Raw genomic sequence first — 20871 nt, forward strand, 5'->3', positions numbered from 1 at the left:
AGTAACAAAATATAATGTAGTTAAACAAGTAACATCAGTGTCACTTTTATTTTCCGCACTTTCATGAAAACAAATTAGAGCCTGGAATGAAAATCGATTACCGGCTGCATTACTGGAACTACAGGATTTAGTGTTTTTGGATCTCAACTCATCCAAGGAATGATCACATTTTTTGCTTTCTCACTTATGTGATGCTGTTTTGTTGCAACCAGAACATCAGAAGTCTGCTGCTTATCAGACCTCAAGATTATACTGGAGGCAACAGTTATCGGTGAGGTGTGAACATGCAGACTTTCTCTTCAGCCTTTAGTCTGGATTTTTTTATTTTCATTTGAAAGAAAATAAATTAGCTCACGATTTCTGTAGGAAAAACATTAAGGCGGGATTTGTCAGATTTGGAAAGTTTTCAGCAAAGTGGGTCCGGGCTAGTTTACATTGATAAAGGGCATGTTATCTACTGGCTATATACACTTTACTGATGTTTCAGTAAAACAGATCTGCAAGGTTAGGCATCGTAACTTGGGCCAGTTTGAGGTGTCTTTCTTTTGAGCTGAAGCTCGATAGAAAAGAAATTGTCTGCAGGAGACCAAGACAGCCGTTTATTTACAGAAAAGAAAAAGAAAGACGAATCCGATAAGATGAAAAGTAATGACATGCAATGAAAATACAATAACTAAACATGGGGTAATGATTGTCAACTGATGTTTGTGGTGATTAACAGATCTTTTTTTCCAGTGATGATCAGGGATAACGTGAACAGACCAGATTTTGATGATACGGGTGAGTGTATTTTGAGCTGAAGTGGTTTTGGTGATGCTTATGGTAAAGGACGTTATGAAGTCGGGAAATCCTACAAAAATACTGCCTAAAGGACCTCTGCCCCCCCCGACCCCCCAAAAAAGGAAACGGGGAAGGCCAGAGAGAAGTACACAGGTAAACAAAACAAAAAAAAGAACAAAAACAAAACGACCGATCTCACCATCAAACAAACACTCGAGCTGGACTTCCTTTTCTGACAGATAGCAATGGAGAGGAGGAGGAATAAAATAAAGAGTCATCTGGAAACAAGGAACTAATCAAAAGAGCAAAAACGTGAAGCTGCACAGGTTGATCCCAGGAAAACAGAACACAAACAGGAGCAAAGATGAGAGAACGTAATACTAGGAAAGGCTGCAGAAAGAAAAGACATTCACTTGAGAATTGAATTTTGAGGAGTTCATTTTTCAATAACTAGCAAATCAGTTGTTGTGGAGTTAATTTGCTTCATGTTTTGAGGTTAGGGGGCGAGAGTTTCGATATTGTCTGAGTCAATGTATGTTATTTTGTTGAGGCCCCTGCCGATCACGGCACTTCACTGCATGCACTGACGCCGACGGCCGATCAAAACAGTTTTAGAAGCTCATTGCTATTATGTCACTTACTTTACCTTCAAATCTGTGGCCAACACATTTAGATGTTCTCAGAACTACTTCACTTTAAGTTCAATATTTACCCCTAGGTCACTGAAATTTGAATATTTAAATGACCTAAATAACGATGTTAAGCACTGATTTTACCTACTGTTATAGTATCACAGATGTGCATGTTATCAAAGGGTAGTTAGGCTGACAGACCAAAAGAAAATAACAGATATATATACACAGTATAAAACCCGGGACAAACAGCAAACTTACCTTAACACCGTCCGACTTTTTGTTTAGTAAGGTTTTGCACGCTGAAAGGAGAAAGAGAGAGAGATAGTTTTAGCTGCAGTTTTCCATCAAATAGTAAAGTAGCTGAAGTCATTCAGATAGCAGGACAAACTCAACATGGTTACAGTAATAACACTAACGTCAGTATTGTTGTATGAAGGATAATTCCACCAAAAATCAGATTTTCTGACGGACTAAGTAAATAAAGATCGGATACAGAGAAAAGCTTGAAATCAAAATTATTAGACATGATTAGAGAATGTAAAAATCATTCAGAGGCAAGTAATATTGGTCAATACTGTATATCAGTCAACATTTTATATTTACCTGCGCGATTTTGACTGACAAGGACTATAACAGCAATATGGGATCAGGAACTGTATCCTGAAGGTTTTCTAATTTCACTTTTCTTGTGGAGTGATCATTATTTATCCAATTTATATTTAAAACTGCTTTCATTTTTACCAATTTTATCGTCTCACTCAAATATCTAAGTTCTTTTCCCATTTACTTTTGAGTAAAATTACCCTTCATACTGAAAAGCAGTGAAAACCCCGAGCATTAACAGCAACAAACAGATCTGTGTCCGTGTTTGGTCTGCAGGCGATTCTCCTTCCTCTACTGTAAGTGACCAAACATGAACGCATGATTGAATACACTAAAGAATGAGATAAATGAGTGAGTGACATGAGCTACTTTATCAAAATCAAATTCATGTTAAATGACACTGACACATTGTAAACTGACTTATACTAAAATTACACAAATACACATTCGAAAGGGAACTTAACTGGTAATAAAACACACAAATGCACATATACGCATATGAAATTAAAATGTAACATACATTCTTTAATACGACTAATGTGAGCCATGTTCCCATGATTCACCCTTACCTTCCATTTATAAAGAGGAAAGGAGGGCAATGGAGAAGGCAAGAAAACAATCATGAATTTAATATCTGCATCTTAAAATCTGAACTGAAAACAAAGAATAGAACTACAGGAATGAGCTATCAGGATTTTACTGCAGATTAAAACATTCTGACAACATTTTCGCTGAGGTGATGGCTTCATGCAGTAGCTGTGGCTCAACAAATCGGGCATGCAGCATTCACTTCAAAGTCTTTTTCTTAAACACTGCAGAGGAACGCATTCCTAACAGTCACCACACCGAGCAGACACCTTTAGGTTCAGGATGCCATCTGTACAGATCCACAACCATCATCTATCCCTCAACACTGTGTGTACATATTCACCCTTGCGAATGTAGAGATTTTGCAGTGGGATTCCATGATGATGGGAAATTCAGCTAAGACATATCTGCATATCAAACCATATTGTCTGAATGTAGTAACAAGCAAAGTTGCTGACTCGGATTTGAAAGGTTCAGGTTTCCTAAAACTCCTGGATCTGACTGAACTTAAATCACCTGCTCATAGCTGGACCGAATCCCCACCCTCCAAAATAAAGGTAAAAGCCTGCCACACTGATCCCATCAGTGATTAGAAGGACAGGGTGGGTGTCACCACGAGTCTTTGTTTGCATTAATTATACAAGCATGAATTCTGTCAACAGCAACAAAACAACCTGATCAATTATACAAATGAGCATTAATAAGAGTCAGGTGATTGTATTAAAATAAAAAAAATGTCCAAATAGAAACTTTAAATTGATGATTTATAATCCCTGAAATAGTGAAATAAACACTATTAATGTCATTTTTACAAAAATATAATGAAGTACACCTTTATATCTCATAAGAAGAATGTTATTTTTAATAAATAAAACTATTATCATCATCAGTTAACAAGCCATCATTCCTTATACTGTAGTCTAGTATATTACTTTCTTTTATATTACATTTAAAAACTTAGTTATAATTAGTCTCATTATTAGATAAAACATTTTTTTTACTAATTCATTCCTTTATTTTCCTTTTTTTTTTTAAACCAAATGTTTTCTGTTTTGTCTCTTCTTTGATTCTAATTTTAACTGTGAGCCAGTTGGGTTTCAGCAGAGTTGACTGCAACCATTTATAAACTTTATTATGCGTATGAGGTTATCTCATATATAATATATATTTCACACCAATATTCACTAAATTCTGCTTTTCAAGAACCCTGAGGTGAGAAATAAAAACAGTTTGTAAATCTTTACCTATGTTACAACTACAAGGCAAAAATATGAAGACATTTTTCTTGCGTAAAAGCAAGTTCTATGACCCAAACAGAAGTTAATTGAAGCCATGAAGATGTTATAAAGATAAACATGTTTAAAAAGATTTCAGAGGAAAAGTAAAAATGAAAGGATACTAAAGAAACTTATTTTAGAACAAACCAAAAATAACCTGTAAATTACCATATAATAAATATTCAAAGATATTACATGAAGAAAATTGCAAAAGTAAAATGTATTTAATTGTTTATTTTGTCATTTGACTTTATATTTCTTTTTTATAGATTATTTTATCTACTTTCAGATGAACTCTTCTTCCCATCATTGCATAGCTGTGACCCCAGTGTCAGTTTAGAAATACAATCGTCCTGAAATCACATGACAATAAAACCTGTGTGAAGACCACGTCAGCTCATGTATGGAAAAATAATTACATTTTTACAAAAGATACTTTACCACATTCAGTGTAAGATGGCCCTGACAAACCCCACCAGCGCAGATCAGTGTCATCAATTCTGTTTCTTTTTTGTACAGGAGTCAGTTTCAGATAATGACACACATTATCCCCTCCTGTCTCAGAAGTTGGAGTTTCAGAGTTTCAGATGCCGACTGACGATTATACAAGCACCGTGTTTAAAGCACACAGACACCTTGAGGCTTTTTGTGGGTTTGTCTGATCACACAAAAACAACAAAGCAGGCAGGAGACAAAGAAAAATGGTTGACACAGGAGACTGTGCATTCTGTTTATCCAGCTTCCCATGCAGGTCGCCAAACTGTACCGAACGCTCATAAACATGCTTGGCTGGCTCTTAACACCAGAACCATGCGGAGGGAGAGGTTGCAACGAGCATAGGCAGGCATCGACTGGGCATCATTTCCATGGATGAAAACCAGTTCAAAGAGGTGCAACTGGGAGTGTTATGTGGATTGAAGGCTAAGATTATTGTTTATATTTGTCATATTAAAGGCTAATATAGTCTTGCTGTAGAGACAAAGACCTGCAACACTGGTTTAATCCAGAGATGTGTAAACACAGCTTTTCTGAGTGGCAGCTGTGGTAGTTGCAAAAAGGTCAGACGGTCATGCTGGGTGCCACTTAACCCACTGCTGAATTTAACAGAGGAAATTAAATGGCCAGACTTGTAGAAGTGATGTGCTCATTAGAGCACCGAGCATTGCAGCAGTACTGAAAGGTCAAGAGCCGAGCTCCAACAGCAGTTTCTATTTATAGCTCAGTGTGTGTGTGTGTCTCTGTGTGATGCCACAGTGCAATCATGAGTATTTTCGAAGTGGTCCATCAGTGTTCGGGCAGCAGGTGGGGAAGAGGGGGAGTTCAAGCAGCCCAGGCCACATGCCGACAGCTTGAGTACAAAGTTGGCAGTGCCCGACTCCAACGCCCCCTCTTGAAAACATACCTTCCTGTGCCATTGAGGCCGTGCTGGTGGTAGCGGCAGGGCTGGTATGCTGCCGTCCCACTATTGGGACAGAGAGGGATTCAGTTTGGTGCTGAGGTTGGGAGAAGAGCCTCACCTAAGCCCGACTAAAGCTCTCTATCACTTTTTTTTTTTTTTTTTTTTTTTTTTTTTTTTAAATGGTAATTAGCCACATCATGCATTTGGATCAAATGTGCACGACAAAGAGCTACTCACTATTAATTGCATTTTAACTGAAAAAAACGATGTTCTGTGATACCCAACTCCTTTTTACGCTGAGGTGAAGCAGTAGATGGGAAAACCACTTTGGGAAAAAGCCTAGAGTAATGTGGAAAGCACTTCAAAGGTGTGGCCCGCCTGCTTTCTACAGACTACATCAGTCTTGACCTGCACAAATTGCTTGACGTTAATCCACTGGAGCTACTTTGCTGACATGAAAGCATGTAAACACAGAGCCAATAGCATTAACACATTAGCTTGCTAGGCCTCCATCAAGCCTGCAAATTGCGTGTTCAAACAAAAGTGCTCTGTGTTTTCAGTCATAGAACTGCTTACGGTGATAAAAAAAAAAAAAACCAAATCCCTGAAGTGCAAAATATAAACTGTGCCATTACAGGAAGTAGACTGCTGACAGGAGGTACGGGAGCAGAACGGCACTGATGTGAAGACTTTGGTGTGTACGAGACCCGAGATCATTATATGGTGATGAACCTTCCGGCATACGCAATTTCAAAGTGATGAATAAAGCTCACCTGAAAAGTTCCTGGACACCAGCATCGTTGTGAGAATGGCTCCCTAAAGACACGACAAAGATCTACGTTACGTTTGTGCGTGTTGTGAAATCATCTGGGTCTGTTTAACTCTGGTAACACTTACTTTTAGTTTCCTTCTGGCGTTGAACTTGCGCAGACATTCCACAGTCTCTTGACGGTGCATCATGGAGGCCACAGTGGAGCGTTGCTGAATGTGGAAAGTAAACATAATAAATAAACAGAGCTTTTATAGTAGAGTCCTTTTAATGCGATAAGAAAGCACAACTTTCAGCATAACAATAAACACCAGACTCAGAAATGAAATAACAGATTGCCTTTGAAAATACTGTTTATCTCTTGTTTAAAACATGGAGATTGTGAGTATTGATAGCTATGTCCCTGATGATAAGGTGCAACGACATCATCTCCTTAGGGCTCATATGTATTATAGATCTTAATCAGAATTATAGTCACAAGGTGATAGAATATTCTCTTTCATTGGCGGCTACAACATTAAACTGTTAGATTTGTATCTTGGAGAATTACAATGTCAAGTGAGACTGAATATTATGCCCGCTTCCCAAAAGCTGGCACAATTCCCTGAAGTCTTAATGAAAAGCCTGTGACGTGCTTTCACCAAAATACCACAGGAATAAACAACAAAAGTATATTCTTTCATCAGGAATTTGACGTTTTAATCTTCTATAAAGTGCTGAAATTTACTTTTAATACCCTGGAGTCTTTGAAGGCAGCTATCCTAAGCTAACATTTCTAGAAGTGGCTTTTTAAGGTTGAAATCAAACCCATGAGATAAGATTGTCTAAATACAAACCTAGAGATGTAGTGAATTATCAGTGAAAAATACAAATCATAACAAAATGAAAGCTCCCTTAGCAGTTAATGTATGACTGCTTAATAAACTTGACAGAAAACATTGTGTGCTTTCGTATGAGCAGCTGTGCTATTATTTGATATGCTGGGAAAGATGAAACCCAAAGAGGACGAGTGTGACTTACGCAGACCCAGGGATGCTTGAGGGCCTGGTCAGCCGTGATTCTTTTGGCAGGGTTAATCGTTAACATTTGATTGATCAGATTCTTGGCCTCAGGGGTCACAGTGTCCCACTCTGGAGAAGGAAACTGATAGAAAGAGGTGGATAAAAAGACATATTAAGAATGTGCATGTTTAGCTATCACTGTTAAAAGCAGGTTAAACATGTACAAGTTACTGAACCCCACATATATGCATATCCACAAGATATTCAATTGTCTAGCCTCATCCTCTAGCGTTAATTCAATCAATCAATCAATCAAAACTTTATTTATAAAGCGCTTTAACATGCCTTATGGACTTGCCATTAATATTAAGTTAGCAATATGGATTACTAACATCATAGCATATGAGAGTGGTATTTAAGGATTATCACACTCTGTGAAGCCCAAAAATCCCTCCATCTGTAAAGATGCTAAGAGGATAGAAGAGAAAGTAGAAATCAAGGGAAAATGTAACTCAAAAAATGCCAGGAACAATATTTAAGCTGATGCTATTAAAAAGTGTTGGACCAGATTTATGAAAGAATCTATGAAGCTGTATTTGCGAAGAGAGTCAAACAGTGTAAAAGTTGTAACAAGAGTATCTGCACATCAATAAATGTCATTCAAGGATGAGCACTCTTCTAATTGCAGCTCAAACTACACAGCAGCTGAAAGTCAGGCTTAAAGAAAACATATAATTGGATGCAGATGTACAATTTATCGCTGAGTACTCAGTCAGCCATATTAAAAATTTTAATTTGAAAATTTCTGCCTAACCATATTGCAATGTTGATTCACTCATATTTTGCTAACTGGGCCCTGTCTTAGTAACAGTCGTTTATTTATGTTCTTTCTTTTGAAAAAAACCTGTTCAGATCAATTCGGTGAAAAGATCATTTTGAATATTAGTGTTAGTTTGGAGGCTTGGTTTAAACTTGATCTTTATTATTCATGTGCTGTAAAATTACAAAAGGCCACATAAGTCTCCATTTTTATTGCTTGCAAATATATTTGGTATTTCAATTCATGATCAATAGGCAGACATACATACATATTGCTCTCTAAGGCATTACTTCTTGATACAGCAATAACATCATATAATAATAGGCATCAAGCAATAATAAAACAAAAAATACATTTCTAAATAAGTTACACAAATTTATTCAGGGAATGTTGCATTATGAGACTTGAAGTGATTTCCTTATTATGATGAAATCAAGATGATGTTTTAAAAATCATAATTCATGAACATACATGGAGCTCTAACAGAATTTATGGATTTTGAAGGCTGAGTAGGTGATCATTTCAAGAAGAATTTTTGTTCTACTGGTTATTATGATTATTACAGAACTGTTGTGAAATCCGTTTGAAAAACATCTGTCATCTGTGCAGGCTGGGTGTGTGAAAAAAAGCATGTGTAATTATTTTACTCTTGGCAATGGAAATCATTTGTTTTTCTACCAATCAACTAGACCTCTTGCTAATTTCTTTGGTACTTATGTGCACTTGTTTCATGCATATGCAGTTCACATGAGTGGTGTCATAGGCAAGCAGGTGGGTGTGGAGCTGCCATGAGTTGTCAGTTGTAACACCAGCAAGCTGCAGCGGCACTCAAGTCAGCCAACGAAACTAAACAAAACCCTAGCTGTTTGCAGAGGTAACATGAGTAAATAATGGTGTCCTGTTTATGGCAACAACTGAGAGTCAGACTACAACTGAAATAACTGTAAAGGAATACACACACAAAAAAAAGGTTTGCATTCACTTGCTGTGACTGCAGTTATTATTTGACACCAAATTACTTAAATTACAAAATTATTTAAAAACAGATAATCATTTCTTTTATGAGGTAAATAGACAATGAAAAAATACAATGTGTATCTGTATTTTTAACTCTACTCTTTATGGCATTTTCAGTGTCTTGGTCTGTCATGAGCTCGAAGAAACACATTCTTTAAACTCTGTTTAGCACAGAATAGGAAATAAATGGGTCAAAATATTTAAACTGCTTTTTCCTCAGCAGGTTGTGACAAAAACACCAGTTGCTGATAAAAAAAGAGTTCTTCGTTGGTCATATGTAAGGGGCTGTCAGCTAACCTACCCATATATTAGGGTATATTAAATCTTTTACCATTTTTTATTATTTCAAATTGATTTTGGGACATTTTATATCAATTCTGAATCGTAGTTAATGAGAATCGCAATTCTTATGTGAAACTATTTGTTGGCACACCCCTATCATGTAATGTAGTTGACTTACAGAGTTCAACTGCAGCTCTAAGCTCTAGGATTGCAGTATGTTATCAATTCTGCGCTATTTCACCATCCACCAAGGGTTTATACGCATTCAATTCCTGTCAGGATACAAATATTACACTTGCTAAGTACAGATGAGTTTAGCAACATCAAAAAGTTTTGTCTGGATTGTACGGGTGACTGTGTCTAACCCTTGGATACTCTGGAGCCACTCAAGTTAATGTCCGTAGATGTGCTGTGGCACATTTCCAAGCAGCTCTCCACTCTGTTCGACTCAAAATATGACTCAGGACTGTTTTTTGACGAAAGCTAAGTGAGGTTGCAGAGGGACGTTAAGCTGAGACACGGCGGAAAAACACAGAATCCAGTCAGTTTTCAACATTAAAGAAAAACACCACGTATAGACTCCTGACCACACTATGGACTATGAAGTAAATTTGCCTGACTTAAAGTGACTTTTACAAAGCTGATGGTGTGACGTGAAGCATTTTGTGCTGCATACACCCAAATACAGCTCACATGCACAGCGAGGGGGAGAGACAGAGAGAGGAAGGTAGAGCAATACTAGAATATGAGGAGAACTTACATCATATGCACCAGCTTTGATTTGCTGGTACAGTTTGTGTTGGTCCTCATCCCAGAAGGGAGGGTAGCCCACCAACAAGATGTACAGGATCACACCTACACACAAAATCAATACAGTGAACATGGAGATTTATATAAAAGCATGTTAAATATGGCTTTTGACGCATGAATACAGATGACAGTATGAAGGTAGTAGAATAAATACACAACAGTACTGTTGAATTTTGGCTTGTAGCCCACTCAGGGCTAAATGTTCGGGCCAATAAAGATAAGCTGACTAGTTTATAACCAATTTAGCACCAGTTTACAATGATAAGATATCATAGGACAATTATATACATAATGAAGAAACTCAACAATTCAGGAACTGTGAGATAGGAGGATGCAAATGTCTGATGGTATCTCAGTGCAGTGGATTACTTGCTGTGGTCGAGTTTCATAAGATGGTCACCAGAGTAACATAAATTATCAAAAGGGTAGGCATGAAATCTATTTAAAACCTGGTGAAAATGAAAACTGAAATAAAACTTGACTATAAGAATAAAAAAAAAGGGTGTGTGTTTCTGCGGTCTAAAAGCGGCGTAACTGACCACATGCCCATATATCCACTGGCTTGCCGTACGGGTCCTTTCTCAACACTTCTGGAGACAGATATCCCGGAGTTCCAGCAAAACCTGTCGGAATACAAACACAAGCCGTATTTGATTATGATATTAAATCAACAATATCATAGTGATAGCTGAAAAAAAAAACCTTATCATGTCTCATTGTCCTCTTATTATGCTGCTTTTATTTTAAAATAATGCCTTTACAAGTTTGTTATATAGTATTTAGCAGTGTTTTTTATGTAAATGTAATATTCACAGTAATAATGTCAACACACGAATGCTGACAGCCGCTGTACAGTCATGTAAAAATAGTGCATCTTCTTGCAACTTTCAACTTATACAGGACTGTCTCAGAAAATTAGAATATTGTGATAAAGTTCTTTATTTTCTGTAATGCAATTTAAAAAAAACAAAAATGTCATACATTCTGGATTCATTACAAATCAACTGAAATATTGCAAGCCTTTTATTATTTTAATATTGCTGATTATGGCTTACAGTTTAAGATTAATATTCCCAGAATATTCAAATTTTTTGAGATAGGATATTTGAGTTTTCTTAAGCTTTTCTGAGACAGCCCTTTATGTATCAAAACATGAAGGCAAATAAGTTCTTACCAAACCATGCCTGTTGGTCCCCTTGAACCTCGATGGCTAGACCGAAATCTGCAAGCTTCACAGCTGCTCCCTTCATCTTGCTGGCCAAGAGCAGGTTCTCTGGCTGTAACACAGACAAAATAAAAGGTGAAATGTTTTCACATAAACTACAGCCAGCATTCCTTCATCAGTTAATGATACTGCCAATCACATGTTATCAAAGACAGAAGTATAACTTCAATTTTATTTTTAACTTTGTGAACTGCAAAGACAATAAAGTTTTTTTTTTCCTTTTGGTAAACTGAATTTTTGCATAGCACAATAGGTCATTGCTATGAACAACAACAGGTAGAAGATACATGTAATTAAGGGCTTATGACATAATCATGTACTATTCTACAGGAAATCTACATTTGCCTGCATGGCTTTATGATCAGCAGGAGCACTATGACATGTACACAGGCAGCTGGAAGGAAGTGTGTTGTGATGGAGCGGCCCATCCCTAACTCAGCAGCACACTCCCCCACTCCACTGGAGATGCAACACGACAGACAGCACCCACACCCACACCCACACATGTGTACATTTAAAGTTATGAAAACTTGCCCACTTTCACCCATTTCCTCTCGGTTCTGTGCACACTTGGTCACACTGCAGTTTAATAACGCATACATTTGCGCATCACTTGCCACACATAGCGTGCGCTTCATTCTGGTCCCAGTTTGTCCCAATGTGGAAGTAGGGAGAAGTACAGTATGACAGTGCCCTGTCATGTGAGCTGCATGCAGTTTATTTATTTATCTTTGCTCGGATATGTCACAATATAAATGATGATTGCCTATTAAATAAATGATTTTATTATTATTAATATATATATATATGCAGACATGTAAAAAAAAAAAAAAAAGAAGTCCTGCTCTGGTCAGTCTGCTCTGAGACTGAGATGAGTACGCAGAAGGTACTGAACAGTGAGATGCGGACTAAAGTTTATGTGATGTTTCTTTTTTAAATTTCATTTCGAGGTACTGAAGAACTTGTTTCTGATTTTTATTACTTAGATTTCTTTTGTTTTTCTCATTTATCTTAAAGGTAGTTTTTTTTATTTCATTTTATTTATTTTGTCACTTTTTACTTTGAACTTTGGGAGGCCGGTAATAAAAGCACCGCCACTGCAAAGTCTCCCCCTCAGAGGAAAGGCTTCTTAAGTCAGTTCTCACCGCATTCAACAAAATATATTTCTCATGACACCATTATGTAAAATCACAGTTTTAGGACGACATATCTGAGAAAAAAAAAGAAAAAAAGGATGAAACAAGCAAACAGTTTACTTGTTTTAAATATTTCTCATATTGTAGTACACCAGCTAATCTTTTTTCTTCTGTATGAAAGAGGAAGCTTTTTCTTGGCCCAGTTGCCAAGTCCATTGTAAAGTTTTACAGACTACTTTAAATCTCACCCAGGACCAGCTTTAATGATGAACAGTTAAAAATGCTGGTTAATAATAACAACAGCCATCACACAGGCAAATCAAAGGTTTAACTTTCGAAGATTTTGAAATCCTGCTTTTTTCCTTTAATTCTCCCAAATAAAACCAGCAGAGTTACAGAATTAAAGACACTTTTAAATTAAACTGTATTTTAATGTAGTAGTTTGGATTTAATTGAATATGCCAGGATACCACAAACGTGTTTTTGTTTGTTATGTGCTCATATAAGATTATATGGGTTTGGATAATGAATCCTAATCTAATTCATAAGATGAAGGATATCCAACTCTACAGCTTCGTACTATCTGATCTGGATTGTCACAGACATTGTCCCTTCCCTGAGGAACTATATGCATGAGCGGAGCAAATGGTGCCTTAATATTTTACAAGTTAGACAACACATGCCTTTTGCTGTGCCCTATTGTCACAATACTGGGATGTAGATTTTTCTTGACAAAAGCTTAAAATACTATCAAGATGGCATGAACACTCAAAGTCAAAGGGTCTTTAAACAAAAAGCTAAGCAATCAATGCTGAATAAGCTCAAGAAAACAGCAAGATGTCACTGCTTAAGGCCACTCAGACTACTAGAAGAATCTCATTCACAGTTCAGGGGGGGTACATTCAAAACTACAATCTCAGATGGCGCGTGTTTGAGCTGATTGATCCTCATTGCTTGCTTGTTGACAGATGGATGGATGTCAGAAACTTGTGCCAAATGCCTTCAGGCTGGTTCTTTTAATTTATCGGCCTTGTCGTCTAGCTAAACATTGGCCCTTCCTTCCACAACTCCCCCCACCGCCCACCAATAATGCAGAGCTCAAACAATGGAAAAAAAGTGGGGCACCGAGCCGTAGTGAAAGCAACACAGAGACATACAGAGATAGATGGGAGGTGGCATAATAAGTCCCTATGCTGGCGCTGCAGCAGCCGGGTGACCTCGCCCCCCTGTTACCATAGCAACCCTGCCACCAGCCAAAAGCGTTCAACTCCTTTTCTCCAATTCTTGTTTTCCCTTCAGCGTATGGCCCTCACAAGATGTAAAAGAGGCAGAAATATGACACGTGCGTGTGAGGTCACATTTCTCCATGGCACATTTTGTTTATATGATTAGTATATGAATATGAATCCAATTAGGATGCTGCCTTCGGCAGCTTTCTCCTCTTGATGTTATTGGGGAAAAAATAACCAGTAATCTGATTTTCCTTGTCTTTTCGTTTTAAGTGCAATTTACAGGGATTACCTCTAATTTAAGAATGAAACATTTCAGAGAAACTAATGGCTTGAAGCCCATCCATCCATCCATCCATCCATCCATCCATCCATCCATCCATCCATCCATCCATCCATCCATCCATCCATCCATCCATCCATCCATCCATCCATCCATCATCTTTATGTTGGTATTATCCATACTAACTTCCATCCAAGTACATTTCAGAGAAACTAATGCCTTGAAGCAACATTGTAAAATTGTTTTGGGGCCCCTCTAGAGCATAACAACATCAGTGCAACATGTGCTTAATACACAATAAAAATGATGACTATTTATGTATCCAGAACTTAGACATTGACACTGCTGCTGATTTAGAGTTGTTTTCACAATCCACCTTAGTATTAGCGACTAACTTTGTTATATTTTTGTGCTGGCCAGGATGAGTTGAATTTATCTGCCAGATCTGATCAACTGTAATGAGCAGTAACAGGATCAGTAACTATGATCTTATCTAACATAAGATCATAGTTTTACAGCAATGTTTCTAGTTATTTCCACAATATCATAATATTAATAATAATATTATTATTATCATTATCTCAGTAATATTACTGAGATAAAATGTCTTTCCAAAAGAATCATCATCAACATCCTGAATAAATACAAGATACAAAAGGTACAGTTACCGTACATTTTTAAAGTCTTTATACTTTTTATTCTTACATTACTATTTTGCATATCTGCTTGTTGTTTTTACTTTAATTGTTTTGCACTGAGCACAGGAGAAGCTCTACAATTTCCTTGTACAATGTATAATGACAATAAAAGACAATTCAATTCAATTCATCCAAAAAAACTTGCCAAGTGGTTCACACAAGCCATTTTTTGCATAATTTTTTCAGTGCCAATACTCTAAATACCGATGTCCATGAAGAGCCTGGTGAAATGGTGAAAGTTTTGGCATGTAAAGAGCCAGATATCTTCCTGAAGGAGATGGAAGACGCACAAATGGCCCCAAAAAAAGAGGGGGGGATGCTTGGGTACAACTAGCAATCGTAACATCTCAAATTCAGCTTCAATCCTCAAATAAACAACTGCATATTATACTTTTTTTCTTCTTTGTTTTCAGTTTATACTACTTTTTTTTTTTTTAAACCTTCATGCTGGCGTTTATTCACAGTCATCAAAGTCTAGGAAAATCAAAAAAACAAACGTGAGCAGAAAGCAAATGGATTCCTGCGAGTCCTTCACAAGGATAAAGGACATTATTTTGAGGACAGTAATATAAACTTTCTGAACGCAGAAGACACAGTCTGAGGGAAGGATGAAAAAGCCATTTAAAAAGGAAAGACAACATTAAACATAGGATGTGGACTCCCATTTCATCACTACAGCCTTTCCAACACGCATGTGTGGTCCAAGCATAAAGCAAGGTAAGTTTATTTATATAGCACAATTCAACAACAAGGTGATTTAAGGTCCTTTACGGCGATCAGTACATTCTGTGTACTCATTTCAGTCTCAGACCAGAGTGACTAGAAATAAAAATCACGATTTAAAAAAGAAAGAAAAAAAGAACAGATCAAAACAGTAGTTTTCAAACTCAAAAGTACCAGTGCAGATTTGGAGCTTTATTCAAATGCAGCTGAGGACAGGTGAGTCTTCAACCTGGATTTAAATAAACTGAGTGTTTCAGCTGATCTGAGGTTTTCTGGGAATTTGTTCCAGACATGTGGAGCATATGCTGAACACAGCTTCTCCATGTCTGGTTCTGACTGGGAACTGATAAGAAACCAGATCCAGTTGACCTGAGGGGTCTGGAGGTCACTGATGAGGTTTATAGACACGCATCAGAACTTTAAAGTCTATCTTTTGACGGACAGGCAGCCAGTTTAAAGACCTCTGAGCTGGACTGATGTGGTCCACTTTTTAGGTCTGTGAGGACTCGAGCAGCAGAGTTCTGAATGAGCTGCAGTGGTCTCACTGTCTTTTTAGGTAAACCTGTAAAGATGCTGTTACAATAATCAAGCTACAAAAGATGAATGCATGAATCCATAAGCCTGAAACTCCACCAATCAGGAGCACACATGCTCAGGAACACTGGCTTATCTATTTACATATCTGGATATTACAACTTAAGAGACACACAATCATTTTAATCTTTTTAGATGTTTTTACATTAGACCCAACTACTTTCCCTTGACCAAGAACTCGTGTCGCACGTTGCGTGAATGTAGGGGCCGTTACTGCCGCCCCAGAGCCTCGAGCTGAGCTGAGAGAGGGGAGGAAGAATGGGGAAAGGTACTGCGTAACATGACGCCCCCGCTGTCTGTCTGGTTGGCCTCGCTGGCTTCATCAATACCTGAAGAGATGCGGCGGGTGCAAAGATGGAGCAGGTGCTGGATCAATGCTACTCTGAATAGGAAACAGATTTAGTCCCCCCCCCCTCCCAAAATCATTAGCACAATCACAATATGAACAGTGGAGTCTTCCTCTGCCACCGCTGCCGTTGTGGTTGTTTGCCACATAAGAACTTCTTCCTAAGGTGCTTTAATTTGTTCATTAGCCCAGTTTCAGTTTTTGCAAAGCCATGGTCTGTCAATTTAGTGGCCAGTTGCATATTACGGTTCCCGTAACATACAAATTTATGCTGTCCTCAGCTCTGGGTGTGAGGGGCTCATGGACTTCAACGTACTTATATCAGAGCAGACCTGTGTTTAAGCCGGACCCTCGGAAGCAGGTTATTGTTATAATTAAAATCATAAAAAGAGGCTATTTTTGTTTTTCGGTAAATTTCATATGCATACATGTAAGTTGAAAAGCTTCTCTTTTGTTTCACTGGGTTTATGAATGATTTTACTAATAATAAAAAAAAAAGAAAATATACACCTGTATCTGTTATTTCCTGCCGTTTTAATCTACTATGCCTCCATTTGTTTTTTGGGTTTGTGTTTTTTACCTCGTGTGTTTATTGTATCTATTATATTGTGAATACCTGTTTCCCCTTTTTTATTTATTTTTTTCCCAGGGATGTATGGCATACTTTGATGCTTACTCTCATCACTGACTAATAATGGTCCTTACATTTTTCACCGTGATTTGTATTTTACATATCCTGAGTCCTGCCGCCGCTACACAAGAGCATAAACAAGATTCAGATTCTCAAGTTATTACTGGATTGCCATACAAAGGAGAGTTTGCACACTTCATCGTTTTCTGTGGAGGGAGCCTATGCAATATATGGAATATAATGTTGATGGGATTCAGCTGCATGAGAGCGTGTGAACAGGTTGAACTGATGTGCTAAAGTTGTTTTCCCTGCAACAATCAAACTCTCCTGTTTTGATCCAGGGAGTTAAAGCCCAGAGAGGTGGATGTAGAAAGAGTTTGTCAATTGTGCATCTATTGCCAGAGGTAGGTACTGTTTACTCCTTTAAACAGATTAATAAAATGGAAGGTGTAATTGGAACGACCCATGTAGCGGGGTGTGTTTGAATGCAAAATGTCACTTTTGTTGCGTGCCTGAACTATTTCCTGTGTTCCTTTATTTCTTTAGAATTTTCCAACCTTTCTGTCCGACAGTCTCCATTGGAGTCTACTCTTATTAATCAAAGGAGGTGTAGCAGAAGGCAGCTTTTATTCTCTGACTGTAGCACAATGCACTAACCTCAGGGTAGGCTTTATTCAAATGTTTTACATTGTAATGTAGATAAGTCACTGATAAAAAGCCTGGACTGCCAACAAAGCGTTTCAGGCACAGTATTTCCCGTGGGACAGATGAGCTCCTGTGGCATGGACTGTAACATTGCAGACCTTTTTACATACATATTAAAAAGAATAGAATACATTGAACACACAAATACAGATTTAAAAAAAAAAATAGAATAAAAAATTAAATTTTCCTTTTTAATCATGCTTTATTGCAACAACTGAAAAAAAATCCTTTAGCTCCAGATTGCGTTTGTTCAGTTTTTAGTGTTTATATTGAATGGGTTTGTAATAATTGCTCCACAGCAATTCAATTCAATTTGGTGGGTGAATTTCAAAAATAATGATTTTTTTTTATTGATTTATTTATTTTTATCATTTTTGTGAGCGGGTTGTTGTTGAGTAAAACATTTAAGAAAACATTGATTACTGTACTGGTGCAGCATGAATACCGTTTAGACAGATGTGCATTACCAACTAATGTGATACAATACCCTCACCTTCTATAATCACTACCCTCTTCCCAAGACTCTTCTTTCTACAAGTTAATTTGATACCAGCATCAATATACAAGAATGAAAAAATAAATAAAGGAAAGGTAAGACAAATGCATTACCCCTCACACTGTCATACTAAAGCAATTGTTTTCCCAATTATGTCTATTCTGCACCATTGGGAAAACAGACCACACTTGAGTTAACTATCCAAAGTTTGAACTCTAAGTCGGAACTTTAAATGTAAAAAAAGGAGGGTAAGTAAAAAAGGTTGCACAGTTATCGAGATGTTCAAGTCTAGATTACGCTTTGTATCTTTATCCACCGCATTATTATTCAAACTAAAACCACACAGCTGGGGAGCTTCTTTTTCTGCTGGTGATGCTGTGAGGTAAATCATCACTGGCCGTCATTTCACCCACCAACCCGCTATTAATAGCATCTGGTCTGCTTTCGTCACTCCTCGGCAGTGCAGGAGGGAGGAGTGGGCGGGGGGACAGACAGTAGAGGGATAGAAAGGAAATAGGGGGACAGATGAAAAAGGGGAGGGGTGTAGACGTACAGATGGCATGGGAGCAGAGAAATGAGAAAAGGTAAAAGCTCTTCTGTGAGGTGAGCAATGACGCTCATCCCACCAGTTGTTCTTAGCTGCACAGACGTCACACAGTGAACGACTGCATGACGCCTGTGCAGCTATGTGTACGCTTGGTTAGACCTGTTGTGCATCTGCACACACATCTCTGATCGTCATTCATGCTCTAGTGGTCGGTATATGTCAATGTTTGTACAATGAATGTGTCAGATGATATAAAACCACCTAGTACTGATCACCACGATAGCTTACCTTGAGGTCTCTGTGCACAATATCATGTTGGTGGATGTGAGTGATGCTCTCCAGGATCTGACTGATGCAGTGGCTGAAACAGAGGGAAGATAAACACCTTTGTAAATCCACAGCAGCTAGATGACAATGGGGTGTAGACTGAAGGATTTTCCAAATGCTGAAAAATAAATCCATCACAGTATCCCCCACCCTCAGTCTTTTGTGCAGACTATAGAGAGTGGTTTCTGCATTCAAATGAAAAGAGAGAAAAATAACAAGGCTCTAGAATCTTAAAAGAAGCCCCTCCCCCAAAAAACTGAATAAAAAGGGGGGGAAAGTGACAAAAAGAAGTGAATAAAGCTGAAACCAAATGCTAATGCCATCTACACTGTAGTGCTCACTGTAAGCGATCAGTGGTGGTTTGCTCTTTGACAGTCTGATGAGCATTTTAAAGCTTTACTAGTATCAAAAGATGAGCAGGACCACTTAGACAAAGAATCATCTTATGGTGTTAATTATTTTAAATGTCTGCTGTATTACAAAGTGGCTGATTCATAGTATAAAGACAAGATAAACATCAGATTTACAGGCTCAGACAAATGTTTTATGCAAATGGCCAAAAGACAACATTGAAGATGTGGATGAGGAGAATGTTTGCAATGACATCACACAATATACAGATCTGATTCAATCTTGTTTAAAGGCATCCGGGGTCCTGTTACAAAGCTTCAGAGAGCCTCTTCCACAACACCTTTCCGACATTACCATGGAATTTGTATCATTTACTGACATCCACTCGGTGCTTTTGGAAGAGAGATGTGGTATATTTTCAACTGACTGAATGTAAGGAAGGAAGTGGACAGGATGTGAGGGAGAAGCAATCTAATCTCTAATCTGATCTAAGCTTATCTGCGGGTATGCATTTCTTTCTGCAGGTTCATTTCTTTTTAAATAAATTGAGCTGGATGTGTTAAGTTGAAGACATGTTCAGGAGCAGGAGAAAGCAAAGAAAAGGAAGTGAAAGAATGTTACTGATGGTGTGCCGATGTTAAGCTTGAAATGGATTACAGAGTACATTCAGTTCATCTCTCCTTCCTTTCAATCACACACTCAGACAACCCACACCCATTTTCATCTACCTGACCAGACATTGTCCATTAACATTAGGTTTATTAACGTTATCATTTAGCATGTTTCAGGTCTTTTGTGAGACACTAATAATGTATGCGTTGTAAATCTCATCTATTCTCATTTATTCATTTATACAGGATAGTTTCATTGAGACATTGAGGGTCTCATTTTCAAGAAAAACATGTTTTACATGAGAGAAATCTTTGAAAATGAATAAATAACATTCCTGGCAAGATTTATTTCAGTGGCTCAAGTACTCTGCTTCTTGAATGCCAGATGCCATTCTGAAGGCACGGAAGGTGAACCCTTTGAGAGATTTTGTGGTTTTTAATGTTCAACTGTTGTAATCCACTAGACGAATACAAATTTGAGGCCTCACAGCTCCAACCAGGTTTTGCTTAACTGATCACTAAATTGTACGATACCACACAGGCAGTAAACTAAGAAGATGGAGTCATTTATTCACAGAAGAGCTTTAATTATGTTCATCAATCTTTGTTGCATTGCTGCTTTTTTCTACTGCAATAATTTCTTTAACAGCTTTATTGTGATATAGTATAGTAACCAACTAAAACCTGCCACAGTATGGTTTATCCAGGCAGGTGATGTGCTGCTGAGAGAAAAACAAACTCCAAAATAAGGTTTCAATACAAGGACAGCTTTGCCATTATTTATTAATTAAAGTAGATTTAAAAGGCCCGAGGCAGCGAGGTGAATACTGGTACTGGCAGTGAGTGCAAGCACCGTTTTCTGTCACTGAAGCACAAAGTACTTCTTAACATGTCTTTCATAACTAAGCTTTGCTGCTATTGCACCTTTAACTTTACAGTTGCTACACCATAAACATTTTCTGTATTTGAAATTCCAAACCATAAATAA

The 20871-nt window shown here is 37.7% G+C and overlaps 1 protein-coding gene across 15 annotated transcripts in view; it reads right to left on the reverse strand.

Annotated features, from left to right (window-relative positions):
- Positions 1–20871, reverse strand: part of camk2g2 (calcium/calmodulin-dependent protein kinase (CaM kinase) II gamma 2) — a 68564-nt gene that overhangs the window by 12362 nt on the left and 35331 nt on the right. For 6 of the 15 annotated variants that reach the window (XM_061744645.1, XM_061744644.1, XM_061744641.1 and 3 more), the window contains exons 6-14: positions 18883–18955; positions 11156–11258; positions 10521–10604; positions 9932–10026; positions 7072–7194; positions 6180–6263; positions 6056–6098; positions 5286–5345; positions 1674–1714 (exon numbers count right to left, since the gene is read on the reverse strand). In XM_061744645.1, coding sequence (XP_061600629.1) covers positions 1674–1714; positions 5286–5345; positions 6056–6098; positions 6180–6263; positions 7072–7194; positions 9932–10026; positions 10521–10604; positions 11156–11258; positions 18883–18955 — 706 coding nt within the window. Of the gene's footprint in view, positions 1–979; positions 1013–1673; positions 1715–5285; positions 5346–6055; positions 6099–6179; positions 6264–7071; positions 7195–9931; positions 10027–10520; positions 10605–11155; positions 11259–18882; positions 18956–20871 lie in introns of all 15 variants that reach the window. The other 9 variants (XM_061744649.1, XM_061744648.1, XM_061744643.1 and 6 more) reach the window with 3 other exon arrangements.

The sequence above is a fragment of the Cololabis saira genome, chromosome 17 (assembly GCF_033807715.1).
Source record: "Cololabis saira isolate AMF1-May2022 chromosome 17, fColSai1.1, whole genome shotgun sequence".
Taxonomy (NCBI): Eukaryota; Metazoa; Chordata; class Actinopteri; order Beloniformes; family Belonidae; genus Cololabis; species Cololabis saira.